This window comes from Carcharodon carcharias, chromosome 2 (assembly GCF_017639515.1).
Source record: "Carcharodon carcharias isolate sCarCar2 chromosome 2, sCarCar2.pri, whole genome shotgun sequence".
NCBI classification, from domain to species: domain Eukaryota; kingdom Metazoa; phylum Chordata; class Chondrichthyes; order Lamniformes; family Lamnidae; genus Carcharodon; species Carcharodon carcharias.
In genome coordinates this window covers 148,153,784-148,178,897 of record NC_054468.1, presented here as the reverse complement: position 1 = coordinate 148,178,897, position 25,114 = coordinate 148,153,784, and the positions used below count along the sequence as shown (strand labels likewise).

Genomic DNA, 25,114 nt, shown 5'->3' with positions numbered 1-25,114 from the left:
TCATCAGAAGGGAATATAACTTAAAAAATAATTGGGAAGGGTTCCATGGTCATTATTTGTGGAGCCAGAAATGTATTTCTTTTCCATTTCAATTTTGCGCTTATTTATTGAGGGATACTGATGCTGTGCAATGGTGCACGTTTCTTTTCAGGCACCCTTTGTCAGCATCAAGTATGCTGAAGTCCCTCTGTTCAAGCATTTTGCTTTACTCCAACTTCATATGATTCCCCGCTGCAGCAGTCTGATATTTTTCTATTTTATGCCATTTTCTGAGTGGCATTACCAGTTGGTGCTGAACTGGGTTAAGGCTGCCAATCCTTATTAATCCATGGCTTCTTGCATCTAGCTTTGATTGGAAACTTTGATTCCATCGGTCTGTACTGGATATGTACCCAGGTGCTGGAGGTGATACCCCGTACCTATCCCGTTTCACCACGCCGTCTCTTCCCCACTGCACCATCACCCTCCCAATTGAAATACCATCTAATTCTTTACTGAGAGCATCTTCTGAAGCTATTTCTTCTCAGGTTTCAAATAAGATCTTTTCTGTGAGGGAATCTGTAAATGTAACATTGCTAAAACAAGATAGTGTGAGGTGCTAATGAACTAAATTTGTCATAGTTCTTTGTCTCCAGTTGCACTTTAATACTCATCCATCAAGGCAGATGCTGTACATGTATGTGATGCTTATGACCTGTCTCAAACTCAAAGTGCACTGCTAATTTTACTTTTCTTATTAACAGCAGCTGGAACAGCAAGAACTGTTTCCCCAAGGTCATAGCTGTGCTGTCTGTGGGAAAGTCAAATGTAAAAGACATAAGTAAGTTCGTCAGTACAGAAGAGGACTATATCTGAGGAAAAACATAACTGGATAGAGTGCTAAAATGCTTTGAGATCATTTGAAGTTGATCATTTAAGGCCAATGTGTACATGTTGAAACTATGTACATGCCTGTGTGTTGATTTGTCCATATTATAGCAATCCATTGGTATAGGGGAAGGGGAGTGATGGTGCATTTGCATAAACTTTCTGTATCTTCATTAGTCATGCAAAGATACATTCTGCCTTCAAAATACCTGGAAGGTTTAATAGTTTTGTTAGGAGGAACATAAAATCATACAGCTCAAAAGGAGGCCATTTACACCTGTGCAAGTTTATCCAAGTGGCCCCACTCCCCTGCTCTTTCTCCATAATCCCTGGATTTTTTTTTAAGTGAATCAGTCATATTTTCATTGGTTGGGTAAATTTCCTGTTTCGGTAATAGAAATTCATGTGGAGTGGAATGCGAATTCATATTATGGAAGGTATTACTATGTTTAGAACATGTTTGGCATCTTGTAGTGAAACGTTGAGATGAAGAAGTAAGCTGTTTATCCTATTTATTTGTACATCAATTGCTGCATCTCTTATATTAAGTAAAGAACTGAACCAGTTTGATGCAGCGTTACTGTGCGCTACTGATTATGTCATACAACATATTTATCAGGAAACTGTTAACTGTAAAACTCACCCAGTAGGTGTATCTACTGAAAGTTGTAAACATTATTTGCTCTGCTTGTTTTCTGTTTTACTACAAACCATGTATCTTGCAGCTTATACTAAGTCTGCAAAGAGTAATTATAATGAGATGGAATGAAGACAGATTAAGGTGAGAATGCGTATATTGCTTTCATAAATTATTTCAGTTTATGAAGATAAATACAATTCAGTAACTTGCAGCTGCGAGAACAAGAATAATTTTAATGAGTTGGGTCTCTAGTTCATTGTAGAGTAGGTGTCATAGAATCATAGAAATTTATCTCAGAAGGAAGCCGTTTGACCCATCGTGTCTGTATTGCCCGAAGAGTGATCTAATTTAATCTCACTTTCCAGCTCTTGGCCCGTTGTCCTAGGTTACGGCATTTCAAATATGTATCTGAGTATTTTGTTTAAATACAGTGAGGGTTTCTGCCTCTATCACACTTTCAGGCAGAGAGACCCCAAGGCCCTCTGGAGGAAACAATTCTTCTCAACTTCCCTCTAGTGCTTTATCCAGTTATTTTAAATTGATGCACCTTGGTTGATGATGTCAAATATGCCCCTCCTAACCATGCTATCCTGCTGCTCATAATTTTATACACCTTAATTAAACCTCCCCAAATTTCCTCTGTTCCAAAGAAAACAACCACAATCTATCCAATCTTTCATCATAACTAAAATTTTTCAGTCTCCTCTGTACTTTTTCTAGTATAATCACATATTTCTGTAACTCAGTGGCCAGAACAAGCTAGGGGCTAAGTGTTTTATACAGTGTTACAATCCCTGTGGGGAACTGTAAACCAAAATAACCAAATTTACCTAATGATCCCCCCCAAATGAGAGGATTTCCAACAAGATTTCACTTTTTGTAGCTTTTACTTCAACACAAATCTGAGCCACCGCAAGTTAAACAAAAATTAATAGGCAAATGACACTTCAACTAAATAACTAAATTTCGCTTTAAATAGTGAAAATGCCCTAAACAACCACCTGCAGACATGTGCCACTACATTGCTGCACAATTCCACAATATGCTGTTGTACTATATTCATGCAGGGTAAGTCAGGAGTCCCAAATGATGATAGCTTTCACCTTTGAGTTTCACAGGTATGATTATCATCAGCAAGGCTCACTTCTACCAACCCCCCCTTGCATCACGACTATCCTGATGGTGTAGCTTTCCAGAGTTCCTTTTCAACCGACCAATTGATAACATGCCGGTTCACGGTTTGAACACTCCTGGGAAAACACCCATATCTTCAGTGTCTCTAAGCTGTTCACACAGATTTCCAGGTTTTAGACTTTCTTAGCCAACTTGCACAATACTTTCGAGAGCTCCTGTCTCCTTTCCTGCCAAACAGAAAAAAATGACCTCCCCTTGAGAGTGACTTGCTTATTTTCCTCAGAAGAATTCTTTGTGTTCCTCTTTCTGTCTCTGCTTTCTATTTGAGTCCAAATCTGCACAGATCGCCTTCACTTCCAGCTTCTCTGCTTGTAGCTCTTCTTAGTGCCTGCCAGCCACACAGCTTCTTTCCTAGCTTCCTGTTGGTACTACTTACAGGTCAAAGGTTGTCAGGCCACATGGACCAGTATTTTATATCCAGGAAAATTGCAACTGATCCCTTTATAATTGATGCAAACTTTTAAAAGTTAATTTCAAAAGTTCTTAAAATGTCTGGAATCTGCAATTGTTTTTAAGGAAATTACAAATTCTCCTTACTGTACTGCTTCATCAGAGGTCATCAAACTGTTCTCGAATAGCTCTCCTGTACCATCTCTAGGATGATCACTTATTCCTGTAAGGCTGTGATCAGAACTAACTCTGGCCTAATTAGGGTTTAGTACAGTTCTAGCATAACCTCCCTGCTCTTCTAATCTATGCCTTGGCTAATATCCTGTATTTTTTTTGGAAAAATATACTTTTTTTCATAAAATATTTGAAAGAACATTACAAAACATTTCTAAATGGCTATCACAAAGTGCAATCAGATTCAATTTTTACACGTGGATCACGAGGTGCTTCAATACAATCAATGAATTTCTATCCATTAAGATGGATAGAAAACTGATTGGCAGACAGGAAACAAAGAGTAGGATTAAACCGGTCTTTTTCTGCATGGCAGGCAGTGACCCGTGGGGTACCGCAGGGATCATTGCTGGGACCCCAGTTATTCACAATATATATTAATGATTTAGATGAGGGAATTAAATGTAATACTTCCAAATTTGCAGATGACACAAAATTGGGTCGGAGGGTGAGCTGTGAGGAGGATGCAGAGATGCTTCAGTGTGATTTGGACAAGCTGAGTGAGTGGGCAAATGCATGGCAGATGCGGTATAATGTGGATTAATGTGAGGTTATCCATTTTGGTAGCAAAACAGGAAGGCAGATTATTAAACTAAGTCCTGTGTTACGGCACTGTGCGGGATGAACCTTGACAAAAACCACTGCAATCTCTCCAGATCTTCTTTGTAAAGGCACATTCCACAAGGAGGTGAACAAGGGTCTCTTCCCCACCACAGCCACCTTGAGGGCAAATTGCAGAGGGGGAGACACTCCTGGCGTATGGGGAGGGCCTTTCTCATCACCAGCCAAGCTATATCTTGGTGCTTGTTGGAAAGTTCTGGCAATGAGGCATTCTGCCAAATGACTTTAACAGTCTGTTTGGGGAACCATCCGACAGGATCCACCATCTCCTTTTCCTGCTGAGCCTTTAGGACGTTATATACTGACCACTGCCTGATTGACTTGTGGTCAAAGGTGTTTCTCTGCATAAATTTTTCCATGAGAGACAGGTGGTATGGCATGGTCCAACTACTTGGAGCGTTCTGCGGCAGCGTGGCCAGACCCATCCTTCGCAACATCCTTCGAGGGCAGGTAGAACCTCAGCACGTACTGACACTTATCGTTTGCCTCGGAGGATCTATGCATAGCTTGATGCAGCCGCACATAAAGGTCACATTTTTTCCCCCTTTATCTAGAGGCTTGTACATTGCATGCCTGCGAACACGACCCATTTTTGACCTGCGGATAAAGCGAAAGATGGCTTGGGTGATTGCCATCAAGCAGGAGTGAGGAATGGGCCAGACCTGCGCCATGTACAGCAACACCGAGAGTGCCTCACATCTGATGACCAGGTTCTTACCTGCAATGGAGAGGGAGCTTTGCTCCCACATGCCCAGTTTCCTTTCCACTATAGACACTCGCTCCTTCCAGTTTCTAACGCATGCCCCGGTCCCTCCAAACCATATCCCCAGCATCTACAGGCTGTCTGACCTGACGGTGAAGGGGACAAAGGATCGGTCAGCCCAGTTCCTAAAGAACATGGCCTTGCACTTGCCACTTTTTACCTTGGCTCCTGAGGCTAGTTCGAACTGGCCGCAGATGTTGGTCAGTCTGCACACCGACAGTGGATCCGAGCAGAAGATGGTGACATCATCCATGTACAGGGAGGCTTTGACCTGAGTGCCTCCACTGCCTGGGATCATCACTCCTCTTATGCCTGGATCCTTGCTGATGGACTCAGCAAAGGGTTCTATGCAGCACACAAATAGGATGGAAGAGAGGGCAGCTCTGCCTGACTCCAGATTTAATTGGAAAGCTATCTGAATCCCACCCATCGATTTGAAACTGTGCTACTGATGTTAGTGTAGAGCAGTTGGATCTAGTTGCGAATTCCCTCCCCAAACCCCATTTTGGAGAGTGCATCCACCATGTAGGTGTGCGATATTCTGTCAAAGGCCTTCTCCTGGCTCAGGCTGATGAGGCAGGTGTCCACACCCCTGTCCTGTACCTAGGCAATCGTATCCCTGAGTAGCGTAAGGCTGTCGGAGATCTTCCTGATGGGCACTGCGCAGGCCTGGTCAGGGTTGATCAACTCCAGAGCAGACTTGGCCCGATTGGCGATGACCTTGGACAGAATCTTAGAGTCCACATTCAGCAAATGGGCTGCCAATTTCTAATTTCCTCCCTTTCCCCTTCCGCTTGTAGATGAGGGTGATGATGCCTTTCCTCAAGAATCCTGATGTGCTGCAGGCCAGAAGCATACCCTTGTACACTTCTAGCAGGTCTGGGCCGATCCAGTCCCACAGACCCGAATACAACTCAGCCGGTAAGTCGTCGCTTCTGGGATCTTACTCTTCTTGAAGGACTCGAGGGCCATAGTCTGTTCGTCAGGAGTTAGTGGTTTCTCCAGGCTCTCCCGTGTACTGTTGTCTTAAGACCTCCATGATAGAGGACAGGAAGGGCTGGGAGGCCGTGCTGTCTGTGGGCTTCACGTCATACAATCCAGCAGAAAAGGATTTGCTGACCCTCAAAATGTCAGACGGCGATGGCTTTACTGAGCCGTCTTCTTCCTTCAGGCTGCTGATCACAGAGCTCTCTCTGTGTACCTTTTGGAAGAAGAAACATGAGCATGTCTCATCCTGCTCCATGGAGTGGACTCTGGAACGGAAGACCTTGTAGGCCTCCGAGGCAAAGAGCGAGGCTTGCTGGCTCTTTGCCTCTTGGAGTTCCTCCTTGACAATGACCCCCTTCGACTGCAGCAGGAGCAGGTTCTGCAGGTTTTTCTGGAGTCAGGACATTTCCCCCAGTTCCTTTCTAGCTTTCTGGCTGCTTTTGAGGATGAAAAACATCCTGATGTTTCCCTTGATTGCTTCCCACCTGTGTGTCAGGGACTCAGAGGGGTTTCATGGTTCTCCAACCTTTTGAAATCCCTCGAGTTCCTCAATGTTCTCTGGGGTCAGCAGTTGCACATCTGGCCGCGACCAGGTGTATCTACGCTGCGCTCCATCTGCAGGGTTGCTGAAGACACCGTGCAGCTTGGCATCCTTTACTGTTTCCATCAGGGATCTGGATGGGGCGTCCAATCTGCTGTCAGCCCTGCTGGATCATCCAGCTGCATCGATGATGCAGTTGAAGTCAGCGCCCAGAATGACCAGCCTGGAGGTTGCCAGCAGCAGTGGGAGCTGCTGAAAGACCGCCAGCCGCTCGCCCTTTGTGCCGGGGCAAGCACATTTATTAACCGGAGTGGAGCATTCTTGTACATTACATCTGCTACGAGGAGGTGCTCGCCCACCACCTCTGAGACGGTGAAGTTGCCTCCCCGCAGCAGAATACCCAGGCTGGAGGAATGTGAGTTGTCTCCTCCCGACCAGATCGATGGCCCATGGGACCAGTATTGTGACCATTGCCTGGAGGAGCTGAGGTCTGGTATTGCACACTCCTGCAGAAACAACAGGTCAGCTTTGACCTTGGCAAGGTAATCCAAGGTCGTGGCACATTGCGTAGTAGATTTAATGCTGCGCACGTTTATGGATACAATCTTTATCCCTATTCTTAAAGCATTTTGTCACTTACCAAACCTGTTGTCTTTGAGAGTTCCAGACCTTTGGTCTGCTCTTGCATACCCATAGTGTTCACAAATTTGTCTCACTTCGAATGGGCTGAGGAAACTGTCCTGAACCACCCCATTTGAGATGTTCTGCTCAGGTGGCATCTGGGGCTTCGTGCAAGGAGTGAGGTTTGAATTGTTCTCCGTTGGTGAAGTCTTTTAGATCCACTCCCTCTCTGGGGTGTTGCTGCTCCCGGCTTCCTGGAGCTGGGGTGCGCTGAGCGCATCACTGCTCCCAGATTCCTAGGGCTGGGGTGCGCTGGTCTCTTCAAGTTGTGGGCAAAGTTGGGGTGTGCTGGTCTCTTCATTGCCTCCAATGTTCTGAAGCTCAGGTGTTTCATCCTTCATCTTTGCCGCTCCTTCTGTTGGTGCCGTCCTTGTCCTTTCATCCGAAGAGCAGCAGCCCTTGCCATCCGTGTCGGATCGGAAACGTCTCTTGCCACTCGTCTGGGACGTGGCTTGGTCCCTTCTTAGCCCCTTCTTTGCCCCTTCTTTTTGGCCCTCTTCACCAGCTGCCATTCCCCCTGATGATTTTCTGCTGGTGGTTCCTCCATTGATTCACTCTGCTGAGGAGTGGGAGGTTCAGGGGGCAGTGAAGTTGTTTGGCTGTCTGCTGCCTCAATCTTTTCCTTCATCTTGTCTCTCTCTGTGTCCTCCTTTGTCCCATTGTGCTCGCTGGAGGCCTTGGTGGTTGGAGGGTTGCAAGTGTCCTTGCAAGTGGTGACACTAAGCGTTTCACCTGCTTCCCTCTCATTGACTTTAGCCGCCTGTGCATTAGTGAAGCAGTGTTTGGGGCAGATCTTGTAGGGGTGGCCTGCCTTGCCACACAGATCGCAGCACTTAGTCTGTTTGCAGTCCTTTGTCTGGTGCCCTTCCTGCTTGCAATTCTTGCAGAGGGCGGCTCTGTAATTGGTCGCCACAAGATCAGATTTGCCGCATGAGCGACAAAGTTTGGGCTGCCCAGCGTAGACAAGGTAGCACGGCTCCCACCGATAGCGAAGCTGGAAGGAGGGTGGAGGATGGCTCCCTGACCATCTTCCTTGAGCGTGTTCTTGACCTGGTGTTTGCTGGCCCAAACCCTGAAGACGTCTTTAACCTTGGCGCAGTTGCCAACTTTGTCGACGTACCTGGCAAGGAAGGTGAGCACATCAGTGATAGGGACATGGGGGTTGTAGAGGTGCACAGTCACCACACGGTCCCGTTGCAACGGCAGAGCAAAGAGTGGCTCCACCGTCAGGATCCTCATCTGCGGCTGGCCTCTCTTCTCCTCGAACATCTTCAGGAATGTGATGCAGGCAACAACATTTTTGAAGGTCACATCGAAGTATCCAGCCCTGGGGAAGTCCTGCAGGCAGTAGATCTCCATGGCTTCAAATTCACATGATTTCAAAGGCTAATATCCTGTATCCCTCCTTAGCCACTTTATCTATCTTTGTGACCTTTAGGGATTTGTGGACTTGTACTTCAAGGTCCTTCTGCTCCTCTACACTTTTCAGTCCAGTGAGCCCCCATTTTAACTCGTTCTGCTTTAATGTCGTGGATATAATGAGGCCAGTATGCATACTTAGCTTTGGAATTTCTGTTTTAGTGCCATTTTGCACTGGGGCTGATCTAGCATCATGTGACCCAATCAGTGCTACTTTGGAGTGGCCCCTCCTGCTTGCTGAGCCCGCCTCCACTCCCTCGTTTGTTTCCTCCCTCTTGCCGCCCCTCTCCCGAGCCCTCGCTCAAGGCAATGAAGTAGTGAGTGGGAAAGTCGGTGAGCGAGAGGTGAATAGAAAGTTAGCATTTTTTAGATATTAAAATTTATTTTATTTTTAAATTATTTGATTTACAAATGTTAGAATTTAGGAATGTACAGTATTTCAGCTTACAGGGTGCAATGCCTTTTTCTGCTGTAGACCTAACTACATCTTTTACATTGGTTGTAATGGGAAAATCTGAGTTGTTTAATGTTTCATTTAAAGCTGTACTTTTCAGGAACACAGCTAGAACCATAACTTCCAAGCTCCCCAGCGTTGGATATGGTGGGGGAGGGGGGGGGCTGTGGTGTGGGGTAGGTGGTATCCCAAAAATGAGCTGAGGGATCCCTCGGAAATTCCCAGGTAAGGGTTTGCACAGCAATTGCCCAGAAGTGCAAACTTCCTCTGGACAATTGCCCTGCTCTGGGAACCATCCAAAAATGCGATTTAAATCACAAACTTCGGATAGTTCTGCCAGGGTTACACCAACAGTTACCCAGAAAAAGTTAGAAGAATTAAAACCGCTTCTAACTTCTGGCTAATTATTGTAAACACCAAGACCGACCCACACGGGACACCCCTGAAACCCCCAATCCCCTATCCCTGATCTCCGAGCCCCCGTGGCCTCCTCGAGTCTGATGGAGCTCCACTTTGCCTGCGAGGAGTCTTTCGATGCAGGCCCCAAGCAGCTCTGGTGATTGGAAGTGCCAGTGTAATTTTCAAGCACAGGTAAGTATGTATTTATTTCATCTAATTACTGCAGGCCATCTCTTTCTGACGTTAGTTGGATATTATGGTTCATAATGTTTAGCGAAAAATCCTCACTTGCACCTCCCTTCAAGTAAAAAGCTACGCAGATTGTTTATGGGTAAGATGCTGTTTTATAACATGTATGTTATCTGTTGTCAGGGCCACACTACTATTGGAAAACTATCAACCGTGGCTGGGTTTGACAATTAGTTCAAAGGTGGATGCATCTCTGTCTGAAGTAAGTTCGCCTATCAATTCTTTATGCAGGAGTCACATGTTGTGTTCATTTGAAACAATTTGGACATCTTAGATAATTTCTAATGAAAATCCAGTAGCCCTGTTCCCTTCGTTAGTGACTCGGCATTAATGTTTCCTTTGCCAATGTTTGTTAACCTGCATAATGTGAGCATTCCCTGCGTCATGAGTTTAATGCAGTTTGAAGCATACAAAGCCCATGCAGCGGACTGCTGGTCATGATGGTATGGAGGCAGGGTGCATAACTCGGGGATTAAATGAACATTTTGCATCTGTCTTTACCAAGGAGGAAGATGCTGCCCAGGTCTTGGTGAAAGAGGAGGTAATTCAGAAACTTGAAGGGTTTAAAATTGATATGGAAGAAGTATTGGATTGATTGTCTGTACTTAAAGTTGATAAGGCACCAGGACTGGATGAGATGCGCCCTAGGACACTGAGGGAAGTAAGAGTAGAAATTGTGTAGGCACTGGCCATAATTTTTCAGTCTTCCTTCAGCTTTCCATGTGGTGCCAGGGGATTGCAAATGTTACACCCTTGTTCAAAAAAGGATATAAATAGAAGCCCAGCAACCACAGGCCAGTCAATTTAACTTTGGGGAAATGGGGAAGCTTCTAGAAACAATTAATCAGGGCAAAATTAATTGTCACATGGACAAATATGGGTTAATTAATGAAAGCCAGCACAGATTTGTTAAAGGCAAATCGTGTTTAACTTGAATTTTTTTGAAGAGGTAATAGAGAGCGTTGATGAGGGTAATGCTGTTAATGTGGTATAAATGGACCTCCTAAAAGGCATTTGATACAGTGCCACGCAGCAGACTTGTGAGCAAAGTTATAGCAACATGGATAGAAAATTAGCTGAATGACAGGAAATAGAGTAGTAGTTAATGGATATTTTTTGGACTGGACAAAGGCCCCTCTGCTCCACCATAAACCTGTGTACATACGTGCATAAATCATTGAAAGTGGCAGGACAGGTTGAGAGAGTCGTTAGTAAAGCATAGAGTATCCTGGGCTTTATTAATATATGCATAGAGTGCAAGAGCAAAGAGGTTATGTTAAACTTGTATAAAATACTGGTTTGGCCTTCACTGAAGTATTGCGTCCAGTTCTAGCTGCCACATTTTAGGAAAGATGTGAAGACATTGGAAAGAGTGCAAAAATGATTCACAAGAATAGTTCCAGAGACACCGAACTTCGGTATGTATCTACATTGGAGAAGTTGGGATGGTTTTCCTTGGAGAAGAGAAGCTTGGGAAAAGATTTGATAGATGGATTCAAAATCATGAGGGGTATCGACAGACTAGACAGGGGAAAAACTGTTCCCACTGGTGGAAAGAATGAGGAGGCACAGATTTAAGGTAATTGACAAAAGAAGCAATGGCGACAAGAGAGGAAACTTTTTTCGTGCAGCGAGTGGTCAAGATCTGGAATGTGCCGCCTGGGAGTGTGGTGGAAGTAGGTTCAATTGAGGCATCCCATAAGAAATAGGAGCAAGAATAGAGCATATGGCCCATTGAGCCTGCTCTGCCATTCACTTCAAGCATGGCTGATCTGGGTTTCAGCTCCATTTTCCCGTCGACTCTCCATAACCCTTAATTCCCCGAGAGACAAAGAATCTGTCTATCCCAGCATTAAATGTATTCAACAATGGAGCATCCACAATCCTCTGGGGTAGAGAATTCCAAAGATTCACAACTCTGAGTGAAGAACTTTCTCTTTACCTCAGTTCTAAATGATTGGCCCCTTATCCTGAGACTATGTCCCCTTGTTTTAGATTCCCCAATTATTGGAAACAGTCTCTCAGCGTCCATCCTATCAAGCCCCTTCAGAATTTTGTAGATTGCAATGAAATTGCCTCTCATTCTTCTAAACACCAGATAAAATAAGCCCAGTTTACTCAGCCTCTCATCATTGGACAACCTCTCCACCTCACAGATCAATTTAGTGAACCTTTGCTGTACCACCTCCTGATGCGAGTATATCCTTTTTTAAAAACGGAGACCAAAACTGCACACAGTATTCCACTTTGGGCTGAATAGCCGCCTCCTGCGCTGCAACGATTCTGTGGAAAGGCTTAAAGCTGACACTGGGTGCCCATCATGAAAGTGTGTTCTCCAAGCACTGACATCTCCCACATTCATCAGAAAATAATTAGGATGGCATTTGTTTTGTACATTGAAATATTCTCAACATTATCCATGAAGTTCTCCCTGAAATGTCCCCGCAGCAGTGAAACAGTGGAACTACTTTTAACATGAGACTATTCACGCTTGCAATCATGTTTATATGCATAATAAATTCAAGTATTTCGAGAAGTTGTAAAGGTAATGTATGCTTAAAAAAAGTCAGGTTTTGCACTAACTATAGAACTTTGCCTTCTGCAGATACTGGAGCTGGTGATTGAAAACTTTGTACACCCTTGGTATAGGTAAGGTGTAGTTCATTTTGTTACACTGGAATGTTAAATGCAATGATAAATGTATTTTAAAGCAGTTAATTCAGATAAAAAGTTATTCTGCTCAAAACAACGTAGAGCATCTACATATCAATTCAATAACATACTGTTCTGCAACTAAAATAAACATGGCCCTAATATAGATTAATTTACATGTTTTGATTGGTAAGTGCATATTCCTGTCAAGCTTTAACTTTATTGATTTTTTAAAAAAATATATAGTCTACCCTTTGGCAAGGCAGAATTTTTTGATGAGTCATGAACTCTTTAAGCATTTAGTGTATGGGGATCCACTGAAGACTCCCTTGCAAAACTGGGAAAATTTGTTCATGGTTTTGAAAGCAGTAGTTGTTTGGGGGAATGCACAAATACTGGCTCCATGATCTCCACTGTAATTGGCTTCACCACAGATCTGAATGAGATTTGGGAGGCGTGTCTAACATTGATATAGGCATGTCTTAGCTGGGTTGAGATGTTGGAGAGCAATATATGTGTACTATTGGTAAACTAGAGAAGATGGTCTCCAGTGAAAACAAACTCAGCATTCTCAAATAACCTGATCTCCAACATGGCTTGAGTGGAGAACTGGTCCTTTTGTAGAGTTGTGCTGTAGAATAGGTAACAGCACATAGGTATCAAGCTATAGTACATCATATTGTGTTTTTAGAATGACACCATGATGCAGTCAAGGAAACTGAGCAAGGCAATGGTGCTTTTCACCCTTCCCTTATTTTCTTACCCCATTTTATTGTTCCACCTCCCTTGAAGGCATTGATCCTGACTGGACTATGTCTTTGGATATCTGTCGCCTTTGATACTCCACTCAAGTGAGCTTTTATTGTTCTGGACACCAGGAGATAACAGTTGTTATGTCGGGGTGGGTGAAGAGTGGCAGAGAAAAGTAGAGTCAGCAGCAAATACAGTCTGAAATTGATGAACTCACGGAACCCCAGAAGGCTGTAAAGTGTCAATTGCAAGACTAGGTGCTGTTACTTGAGTTTTGAGCTTCATTGGAACACTGCAGTAGGCAGACAGAGAGGTTGGCATCAGAGTAAAGTGGGGAATTAAAATGACAAGCCACCAGAAGTTCGTGCTTGTGAACTGAATGGAGGTGTTTCACAATCTGCATTTGGTCATCCCATTGTAGAGGAGACCCCATAGTGAAGAGCAAATACATGCATAAATTGAAATCACCCCTTCACCTAGAAGGGATTTTTGGGGCCTTGGACGATAAGGAGGAGGCGAAAGGACAGATTTTACATCTCCTGCACTTGCATGGAAAGGTGCAGTGAGAAGGGGATAGGTTGTTGTCGGGTGATAGAGGAGTGGACTAGTGTGCCACAGAAGGAAGGAACGGTCCCTTCGGAGTGCTGAAAGGGGAGGAGAATGTGTGTTTGGCGGTATCATCCTGTTGGAGGTGGCGGGGGATGATCTGTTGAATACGGAGGCTCATGGGGTGGAAGGTGAGGGCAAAGGGAACCCTACCATGGTTCTGGGGGGAGGGGAAGGGGTGAGAGCAGACTTGCAGGACATGGGCCGGACATGTTTGAGGGCCCCATTAACCACAGTGGTGGGGGAAAGATCTTGGTTGAGGAAAAAGGAACACTTGCCAGAAGTGTGGGTATGGAAGGTTAAATCATCAGAATAGATGCAAAGGAGATGGGAAAACTGGGAGAATGGAATGGAAACCATAACAGGATGCAGGATGTGAGGAAGTGTAGTCAAGGTAACTGTGGGAATCAGTGGGCTTATAATGAATATTTGTTGATAGCCTTTCCCCAGAAATGGAGGCAGGGAAGTTGAGGAAGGGAAGAGTCAGCGATAGTCCATGTGAAGGTGAGAAAAGAATAGAAATTGGAAGCAAAGTTGAAGTTTTCTAATTCAGGGCGAAAGGGGGAAACAGCATAATCATAGTCATCAATGTACTGGAAAAAGAGTTGAGATAAAGCCTCAGTAGGACCGGAACAAGAAATGTTCCACATATCCCACAAAAAGACAGGCAAAGCTAGGACCCAAGTATGTACACATAGCAATACCTTTTATTTGGAGGAAGTGTTAAAAGATAAATTGTTCAAAGAGCGAACAAGTTCAGCCAGGTGGAGGGGAAGGATGGTGTTGGGTTGAAACTGCTTGACCTCCATTCAAGGAACAAGCAAAGAGCCCTTTGCTGTCCTGGTAGGGAATGGAGGTGTCAAGAGACTGGATGTCCATGATGAAGAGGAGATGATTGGATGCCCATGGCGAAGAGGAGATGGTTACGGCCAGGAACTATTAAAGTTACAGAGGCTCTTGTTCAAAGGGCATTTAAGAGTCAACCACATTGCTGTGGGTCTGGAGTCGCATGTAGCCCAGACCAGGTAAGGACAGCAGATTTCCTCCCCTAAAGGACATTTGGGAACCAGATGGGTTTTTACAACAATCGACAATAATCTTAATACCAGATTTTTATTAGATTCAAATTTGACCATCTGGTGTGGTGGAATTCGAACCCTGGTACCCAGGTCATTACCCTGAGTCTCTGGATTAATAGTCCAGTGACAATAGCACTATGCCAATGCCTCTCCCCTAACATCAGAAGAGTCATGGATGTAGATGGGGAGAGACTGGCTAAGGAGGGAAAAAAATAGAGTCAAGGTAGGAAGAAATCAGTTCATTGGGGCAGAAGCAAGATTAAATAATAGGCCTACCAGGGCAGTTCTGTTTGTGGATATTGGGAAGGAGGTAGAAGTGGGCTGTTCATGATTGGGGGTCTATGAGGTGGGAAGCCACGGAGGGAAGACCTCCAGAGGAGAGGTGGTCAGTGACAAAGCAACAGTTGAGATGTTCAATTTGCCTCATGTATGTAGGTGTTCTTTTATGACGTGACTTTCTACTTTAGTGACATGAATGGAGGAAAAATGGATTTAGCACAGTTTGTTAATCTTGATCGATATTGTCCTACTTTCTGTTTGCTGCTCACCTTCACTAAATGTTGTCTCTAACTAGCAGTCCAACATTAAAAGGCAATGACATGGTAAAGGTATTTTCCTTTGCTATTTGGGAATATAGAAGTTCTGTGCTCAGGGCACTGTGAAGCATGCAGCAGGCAATCCATCCTGACCTTTCTCTGCCATGTTTTGTCTGTTGTCCATATGGCCTAACCAATGATGGAAAACTTACACAATAAAGGAACCAAAAAATGCAGTTGTCTGTTTGTCCTTGCAGGAGTGAGTCATGGCAGTCTTTTGGAGATTTGCTGCTCTGCACAGTACAGTTGATTTAGTGGGACAGAATGCAACTCTTAATATTTTGTCAAAAATTACAATGTCGCTTACTGATTTGAAAACCTGTGTATCCAGTGCTTGGCTTAAACCTTTCAATGTTTTTAAACTTCTGTGTTAAGAGAACCCTTTTCCTGATTTTGCAGGGACTTGACTGATGATGAAGCCTTTATTGATGAACTCAGAGTAACTTTGCACTTCTTTGCAGCTGTTCTAGTCCGTAGAGCTCAGAAGGTGAGAAGCAAAGTTCATAACTATGGAGATAATTTTACTCAGAGTAATCTGTGAAGGGCCAAGCCCATAACAATGGAAACTTGCAATGATACAATGCTTTTACTGTACTAAAACACTGCATGGCAGTTCACTGATGTATCATCAAACAAAATTTGACAGATATTAGGACAGATGACCAGAAGGTTACTTGGAGATCTTAAGCAGTATCCTAAAAGTGAGAAAGTGAGGGCGAGGTTTAGGGAGGGAAGTTGTGAGCTTAAAGCCTCGGCAGCTGAAGGCATAACTAGAAAAATAATCAGGAATGAACAAAAAGGCCAGAATTGGAAGAGTGCAGAGATTTCAGAGTTGTAGGGTCGTAGGAAGTTACAGAGAGGGAGGGGAGAGACCATGGAGGATTTGAAAACAAGGATGTGAGTTTTAAACTGTAAGTATTGTTTAACAGGGAACCTGTGTAGGTCAGTGAGTGCAGTATGAACAGGACTTGGTGCAAGTTGGGACGTGGGCAGCAGAGTTTTGGATGAGCTTAAGTTTATGGAGGGTGGAAGATGAGAGGCCAGCCAGGAGTGCTTTGAAATAGTCAAGTCCAGAGGTAAGAAAGACCTGGATGAGCATTTCAACAGCAGATAAGCTGAGGCAAGAGCAGAGCAGAGTCAGGTGTTGTCCAGAAGTGGAAATTGTGGTTTTAAGTCCCATTTCAGAGCAATAAGTGAGTTCTCTATCATAATGTAGTACAGAGCCAGGGTTGAACTTGTAGGAGAGAAGACTAAATGAATTCAGAAGCAGCGATCAGTTTACACTGTGGTTGGGCTTTAAAGGCCTATTGCATGAGGAAAGAACAGTTCCAGGGTGTTGCAGTACTAGGAAAGAATGAGTTATAAGGAAAGAGAGAACTTGGATTTATATTGCGCAATTCATGACCTTGTGTTGTTGCAAGGTACTTTATAACTAATTAAGTATTTTTAAACTATTACTGTTGAGATGTACAAAATGTGGCAGCCAATCTTGTGCATAGCTAGGTGCCACTAAGAGCAATGACTTAATGATCAGATCATCTATTTTCATGGAGGTTGAGAAATAAATGTTGGCTAAAACACTCATGCTTTTCTTTGATCATGTGATCTTTTATGGCCACCTCAAGTTTTAAAATCTCATCCAAAAGACAGTACCTCTAACAGTATAGAGCTCCCTCAGAATCGCACTGGTGTCCTGGCCGAAATTTATCCTTCAATTAGCATCGCAAAAACAGACTATTTGGTCATTATCACATTACTGTTTGTTGGAGTTTGCAGTATGCAAATTAGCTGCCATGTTTCCTACCATTTCTTACATTATCAGAGTATCTATGCTTAAAGTACTTCATTTGTTGTAAGGAGACGTCCGGTGGTCTTGAAAAGTGCTTTGTAAGTGCAGGTGGTATTTTTTGGAATGTCAGCCTGGATTATGTATTCAAGTGCCTGGAGTGGGAATTGAACCCACAGCCTTCTGATTCAGTAATGAAAGTGCTATCTGCAGAGTTATGACAATAAGAAGTGAATGTTTTGAGTTTTTGTTTTACCTTGGTGATATGAAATCAATTCATTCTGTGGTTCTCTGTGCTAAGTTAGCAGTCTGTGGAGATTGGAACATATAAGGTATGAGATGTTCCACTGCTTGTTAACTTGTTCCTGACGAGTAACAAGGGTGGGTCCTCTTAGTGTTTTGATAGGGCGCCAAATCAGTTCAAGAATCAGTGTTCAGTCAGTTTGAGTTAATCATAAAAGACATGTCCCAGGGACAGGAATAGATCCCAGTTAAGTTACAAAGCAAGAAAAGGACTGCAGTTGGCAGACTTTAAGTGAAGTGGTCTCAGGAGAAACCCTGAAAATCCAAGAAGGCAGCCGAAGGTTGGTAACTCTGTGTTTTGGGCTCTTGGGGCAAAGGTACCCCTTTGGAGTAATGGTGTTCTGCTTGGCATGGCTGAAGATCTGAAATTGTGCTTGTAAGTTAATGCTTGAGCATACTCAGAAACCCAGAGGAATGTACTCTCCGAAGGCAAGATTGAAACCCTGTCGTTGAAGCTATCCGAATTGGAGAGATTTCTGGAGAGTATTCCAAGGCAAGATCTTTTAAGGTGAAGGGAGACAGAGTTTGTGTGATTGGTTGACTCTGTGTGACTAACGTCTGGGTGGGTTGATGAGAAATCCTTGGAATCCATTTTGGTCACATCTGTCATTTGTGAAGTGTGGTGTGTTTGACCACAGGTGGCTTGTTAATTGATGTACCTCATACTTGCCCTGAGCGTTAGAATGTAAGATAAATATTATAAATTGTTTTAAACTTTACTACACAATTTCAGAAAGATATTTTTTTGTTCCAAACCCATGGGATCACGTGGCTTTCTTCACTTAGCATCTTGAATCTGAAACTTTGTCTACTTTAAACAAAATGTTATCGGCCTCTAACCGGATCTCCCCACACTGGGATTTGGCCGAGGAACGTAAGTGTGTTTAGAACTTGGAGGAATAACTGATGTTGTTTTGTGGCTACAGTGGCCATCATGGCAATGTGGAAATAAGGGAAGTGTTTGGTGTCAGAATAATTGTTTTTTGGGGATCATTGATGGTGTCACATCTGAGTGACATCATAGTTCTGAAATGTATATTGGTTAAACACAGCTGGTGGTGATTTCATTGCACATTTTAACCCTTCTAAATCCTTAGCATACAAATGACTGTTTATGTAAACAGACAATTAGGCTTAAAACTCTGGTTTCTGTATTGGCTACCACAGTTGATCTCTCCAGAAGTAACATACTGAAATAAAAATAAACTTAGCAACAGTAGTAGGTGTGACGTTAAAAAGGAGTGGAGAATGCATATGATTTATTTTTCTTTTTGCTCAGTGGAATCAAGTGCCAAAATAAAATGCCTAACATGGATCATATCACTAGAGATGTGTTTTAATATCATGTTCAAACCAGTGAAGATACTAGTAGCAACTCTGCATATAATCGCTAAATTGTTATAAGATCAAAAAACTATTTTAATTTTCTGGAATTTACCAAAATGTATTGTTATTTTCAGTATTTTAGTCAGTCTGCATTGCTGTGACAGATCTATGATAGTCATACCCAAAAATGTTGTCTCAACTTTGAGTGAATTACTGTCTGTGCTGACCTCAGTTGGGCCAAAGAGGGCCTCTACATCTAGGAAAACGTGGTTAGAGAAAGTCAGTTCTCACATGACCCAACCTTGCATCCTCCATCCCCTTTTTGCATCACTCTCCCCAATGCCAACAGACAAAAGGCAAACCAAGTGGAAGAATCAGTAAACATTGTTCCTAAAGGTTTATTCCAGAAACGTATATGGAGGACTCCAGACTGTCAGGCTTTCTGGGAAATGAGGAAAATAACCTGAGGAAATAATGACATCTTGGTCTGCATACTGTTGGCAAATCTTTGTGGGTGCATTGAGGTTGAACCTTTGAGATGACCTTTAGACAATTGGTTGCTCCCATTATGTCAGCTGTTATACTGTATCATGCTAAATGGCCAATCTTTAACACTAAATGGGCAGACTACTTAAACCCCAAATTTTATTAATCTGGCCCAATTTGGAGATTAGAGGCAGCTATGGCTAGGATAGGGCATTGAAGAGGGTTTTGTCTCAGTGAAGTGCTGATGACTGCAAATAGCACTCATAAATGGCATGACCTCCATACAGCTGGTGACATTTACATTTTCATGGTTTTTGTGATCATCTGTTGGAACAAAGAAAAGAGGAGGAAGTCAGATAAATGCAGAGCCAGCTCTGTGTGCACAGAACTTGAAAGAATATCTGTAGAACCCTTTCTAAAACAATCGGAGAGACTGAAGCCATTGTCTTCAGACCCTGTCACAAACTCTATTCCCTAGCCACTGGCCCTTTCCCTGGCAACTGTCTGAGTCTGAACCAGACTGTTCGCAACCTCGATATCATGTTTGACCCTGTGATGAACTTTTGACCACGTAGTCACACCATCATTAAAGCTTTGTATTCTACGTCCGTAACTTTGCCTATCTCTTCCCTTGGAGCTCATCTGCCTTTGTTACCTCTAGACTAGGTTATTCCAATGCTCTCCTGGCCATCCTCCCATTTTCTGTCCTCCATAAACCGTGAGATCATCCAAAGCCGTTGCTCATGTCCTAACATGTGCCAAGTCTCATTCCCAGCTAAACAAAGCTTGGATTTTAAAATTCTCATCCTTGTTTAAAATCCTTCCATGGCCTCCCCCTCCTCCTCTCTGTAATCTCCTTTAGCCTGCAACTGTCCAAGATATCTGTGCTTCTCTAACTCTGGACTTTTGAGCATCCCTAATTTTAATTGCTGCATGATTGGTGACCATACTTTTAGCTGCCAAGTCTGAAGTTCTGGAATTCCCTGCAAAAAGCTCTCCACATGTCTTTCTTCCTTTCAGACACTCTACCTACCTCTTTGACCAAGCTTTTGGTCATCTGCCCTGTATCTCCTTATGTGGCTTGGTGTCAAAAACAATTGTTTGGTTATGTTCCTGTGAAGTTCCTTGGGGATGTTTTACTGTGTTAAAGACATGATGTAAACACAAGTTGTTGTCTGTGTATTCACGCTATGTCATGTATTTGCAGAGTCCCGTGCATAATAATGCTCTCACTTCGCGTGCAGGCCCCTTTATCTGCACTAATGCATTTTCACTGTACCTGCAGACACCAGTACATTGATATCTTCTCATTGTCTTTGCAAATACCTGTCTCCAACTTAATGCACTTTGCCTGTACCTACAGACCCCTGACTCTACATTAATCCTTACTCTGCACCTTCAGATTCCTGTCTCTGTGGAAATTCTCTTACTGTATCTACAGATCTCTTTCTGCCTCATTGTACCTTGATAACCATGTATCTGCAGTACACTTTCCCTGATTGTAGCTGCGGATGCCTATCTCTGCATTAATGCTCTTTCTGTACCTGCAACCGCTTGTCTCTATTAAGGCTGTTTCTGACTGTGTGAGAGATAACCCCTGGCTCTGCATAATGCTCTCAATGCAGAAGCCGATCCCCGCTCTTCATTATTTTGCTCTCTGTCTGGACCTGCAGACTCCTGCCTGTGTTAATGACCTCGTACCCACAGCCCATTATCTCTAATATAAAACCAAATACTGCAGATGCCAGAAATCTGAAATAAAAAATAATGCTGGAAATACTCAGCAGTTCAGAGTTAATGACCTTTCCAGCATTTTTTGTTTTTATTATGTCTGTGTTAATGAGTTTCGCTGTACCTGTGAAACCCTGCCTGTGCATTATTGCTTTCTCTGCCTGTGTCTACCTAGCCCTGTCTGCATTATTGTTCTCTCACTGAACCTGCAGACCCCTGTCTTTGCATTAATGCTCTTACTATGTCTGCAGACCTGTCGCTGCATGAGTATCCTCTTCTCCTTCACCTGCAGACCCCAGTCTCTGAATTAATGCTCTGTGCCTGTAACCGAGACTTCTATCTCTACATTAATACTCTCTCTCACACTGTCTCTGTGTTAATGCTTTCTCACTATAGCTCCACCCCTGCCTCTGAATTAATGCTCCCTTTATTTGTCATGTATTGGGTGGCACTTGGAAAGAAGATGGACGCCAAGCATGGCCAATTCAAGAAAATATTTATTACATCACTATGTCACTGTTGTAATATACAAACACATTACACTGCTTTCCTTTTTTTAAAGAATAAAGAATTATTTTTTTAATTCTTGGGAATATATTCGCAAATCAAATTGTACAAAGTCTCCCTGACGTACATACAGGTTTTAGTTCCGAGTCAGGTTTTGGACTGTTTGGTTTTGGTTCAGTATTCAAAGATCCTGCATTTTCTGAAATTGATACTTCAGACACTGAAGTCTGAGCTGTTTGTGATCAAATGGATCATACAAATATTTTGGTTCCCCCTTTGCTGAAAACATGTGATCTACATGGACATTTTTTGGTTTTCCATTAATTTCAACCAAATATCTTTTCCTTCCACACACTTCTACATTTCCCACATTCTACTTGTGTGACGCAAGGTGGGGGCTCAAAACACACACGCGCTCGTTTTGCCTGAGGCTGCGTTTTATTTTGTTTGTGTCCTACTGACGTTTTTGACTCAACTGTTTGTGTTCAACATCAACAGCCAAGTTTAGTGCAACCAGACTCAAGCATGTCCTTAATCATCTTTTCATTAAAAGCTTAGCAGGGTATACACCCTGTAGTGGAGATTGTGATTGTTCTACACTTCAGGAAATTAGCTAATCACTGCTTCATAAGGAGTTTTGAACATCCATGCTACTCCATCTGATGCTGGATGGTAAAGAGGAGTGAGTGTGTGTTTGATACCATTTTGCTTCATGAAAGTTTGGAACAGAGCTGAATTAAATTGAAGTTCGTTATGAGACAAGCTCCTTTGGTAATCCAATGCAGGCAGAAATAGACCATATTTCATCTATTGTCTATTCAGTACTGGTATTTTGACCCATGTGCTTCGATCCACTTTGAGTGGTCATCAACAAGTAGAAAGGAATTGTCATTTTCCTTCTCACTACATGAGCACTTTGAAATGGTCAAGCAGGCCATGACCATGAATGTAAAGGAGTTTCAAGTGCCTTGCTTCCACAATTTTGGCAGATAGTACATTTGTAAGCAATGATTCTATATCACTGCCTAGACCAGGTCAATAAACAAAACCTCTTGCTGTGGATTTCGTACTGACTTATATTCCCGTGTGTTCAGAATGCGTTCTGCCAGAATCCTGTCTCCCAAAGAACTAGGTCCAACCAGTTGGTTGCTCCACTTGATGCAGCCCTGCTCACATGACAGCTCACTACATTGTTTGTGGAACAGTTTCAACTTATTGCCTGTACACTGGTCAAATTCTGTCCTTCCAATCAATGTCAGTTCATTGACTCTTTTTTTCAGCATTGCATCTTTTAAGTCTTTTAAGTTCCAACTGCAATTTCAGATGCAGTGATTGGGCAGTCTTCATCCATAATTCATCTATTGTGACGATTTCACCATACTTCAGTCCTCCTGCAACAAACACGACAATGCTTCAACTATAGTATTCTCTTTGGAAGTACAATATTCAATGTTGTGGTCATACTGAGAGAGAAAAATACAGCCCACCATTGCATTTTTGACTGCCATTCAGATTTTGGCCTTAGAGTAGCTACTATGGGCTTATGATCTGTAACTCGCATGATGTTTCTACCCAACAAAAATGGGTAATTTTTTGATTCTGAAGATGATTCCAAGCACTTCCTTTTCTAATTGCGCATAGTTTCATTCATTCTTGATCAGTGTATGTGATGCATGTGCTGTGGGCTTCTCTTGACCATCATCCATGGCATGACTGATCATTGCTCCAACTCCATAGCCTGAAACATCACAAGCTCGTTTCAGATTGCAATTTGGGTCAAAAAAAGCAAGTAGTGCATCACTGATCAAGCTTCTCTTACATGAGCATCCTGTGCTTTAGACCATTCCCATTTCACATTTTTTCAACTCTTGGTGTAACTAACACCAATGCAAGCTCAGCAGAAATTGCAAGTTGTGTTGAACATGCCTGGAAAAGATCTAAGCTCAGACACATCTTTTGGCTTTGGGGCGTTGATTATAGCCTGTTATCTTTCACCAAATAAAATCCCTTTTCATTGATTTTTCAGTCCACGATATACTATCTCAGATCGCAGAAGGCACGCTTGCTCTGTTTCGACTTCACATTGTGATTCGTTGAGCCTTTTTAACACTTCACCCAACTCTCGGAGATTCTCCTCTTCTGTTGCGTTTGTGATCAACACACTGTCCTGATTGCACAGTTTGAGAACACAGGCCTAATCTTGAATCAAAAATATTTGGTTAAAATATGACACCAGTTTTTTTTTTCCCTCAGCCTGGGAATATGCAAACTCCCAAACAATTGTGAGAAGTGTATCTGATGTTTGGCGCAACGCGCTGATTACAACATGAGTTTTATAAGTTGTATAATATTGCACTTTTGTAAACCTAATTGTTAAGCTTTTTAATCCTTTTCAATTGCATTTTTCTTTTTTTATTAGGTTGATTTTCCAGTCCTCGTAAACCAGAAATTGTTAAAAGCAGCAATGAAGCACATTGAAGTCATATCAAAAGCAAGACAAAAAGGTATTAAAAGTGCATTTCTTTCTGAAAAATTCTTCTCAGCAAGAAAAACACAGGGTTTGTAATTCCACGTAGCACCTTGTACTATACTAATATAGAAGTTGTGCTGCATGAATAAAACAGTTGTTAGCTGTTACTTTTTTAGGGTTGTTGGTTAATCAGTTTCTCCTCTTGTACCATGTTCCATAACTGTTTTTGGTTTTAAAGATTGACAACTTGGTATTTTCACGATTGCAGTATATCTGTAATACTTTGCAGACTATGATCTAATTCCTGGGTTGAGTGCATGTTTGTAATCCTGGAATCAAATTACAAAGATAATCCTGTTGATCCACATCATCACATGATGGGCCTATAAGTACATTGTATGGTTATAACTTTATTGCTTAGTGTTGAAGAATGGGGTGCTCTGCTTTCCATCTCATAAGTGTCATTATCAGTATCAAGCACAAGGTGAAGTATAGTAGGGTTACAGCTCACTCTTCACAGCCCTGACAGGGTGCCTCATCCTCAACCTCAGTCTTAACTTGACAATTCTATTTCTTCCCATTTTCCTGTGGTATTTCTAACAGGTCACCAGGTTAATCCTGAGTTAGTGTTACAATCCCCTTGGGGGAATCATAAACCAAAATAACCATATTTACTGACTGACCTCCCAAATGAAGAAATTACCAACAATATATCACTTTTTGTAGTTTTTATTTTTACACAAGTCGGAACCATCGCAAATTAACAAACAAATACTTCAAACAAAAAGGTACTTTTCACTCTAAATAGTCAATACAACAAGGATCTGTCTTACACAACTACAAGCACCTGCATCACTACCTGCAGATGTGACACCATGTGTAGTTCCGAGGTTCTCTAACTTGGCCTCTGGTCCATAGGATCTCATTCTTTCCCATTTGATCGATTCAGCACTCTAGTTTCGTTCACTGACAGCTGTATTCTATCCGAGGTCCCCAGAGACGCTCATCACCTGAATGGCGCACACCTGCAGAACCTCCGTAGCTAGTTACGCAATGGTTTTGATGACACATATTCCCCAGAGACTTCTTTTTCCGAGCCCTTTAATAAGCTCCATTAAAACAGTATAGTTGGTTCTGGCAAAACTCAGCAGCAGTAAAATTGTCCAGGCACAATCCCTGCCCTAACCTTGTCTTCAGCTTTCTGACCTGTTTAACTGTATTACACACACAGCTCCTTGTAAATGTTCTTTTTCTATTCTCCCCTCTGCCCTATATCAACAGCTGTCCGCAGGTCCCCTTTGAGTCTGGCCATACAGCTTTTATAGTTTTCCTTCCTGTTGGTACTGCTTCATGTCAAAGGCACACTTTGGCGCTGTGGGACTG

The 25,114-nt window shown here is 42.8% G+C and overlaps 1 protein-coding gene across 12 annotated transcripts in view; it reads left to right on the top strand.

Moving 5' to 3' along the window:
- The window catches only part of snx14 (sorting nexin 14), a 148,589-nt gene that overhangs the window by 15,463 nt on the left and 108,012 nt on the right, over window positions 1-25,114 (top strand). For 7 of the 12 annotated variants that reach the window (XM_041212417.1, XM_041212460.1, XM_041212446.1 and 4 more), the window contains exons 3-7: window positions 744-820; window positions 9,563-9,641; window positions 12,045-12,088; window positions 15,522-15,609; window positions 23,681-23,765. In XM_041212417.1, the coding sequence (XP_041068351.1) occupies window positions 744-820; window positions 9,563-9,641; window positions 12,045-12,088; window positions 15,522-15,609; window positions 23,681-23,765 (373 nt within the window). The remainder of the gene's footprint in view (window positions 1-743; window positions 821-9,562; window positions 9,642-12,044; window positions 12,089-15,521; window positions 15,610-23,680; window positions 23,766-25,114) is intronic. The other 5 variants (XM_041212468.1, XM_041212452.1, XM_041212410.1 and 2 more) reach the window with 3 other exon arrangements.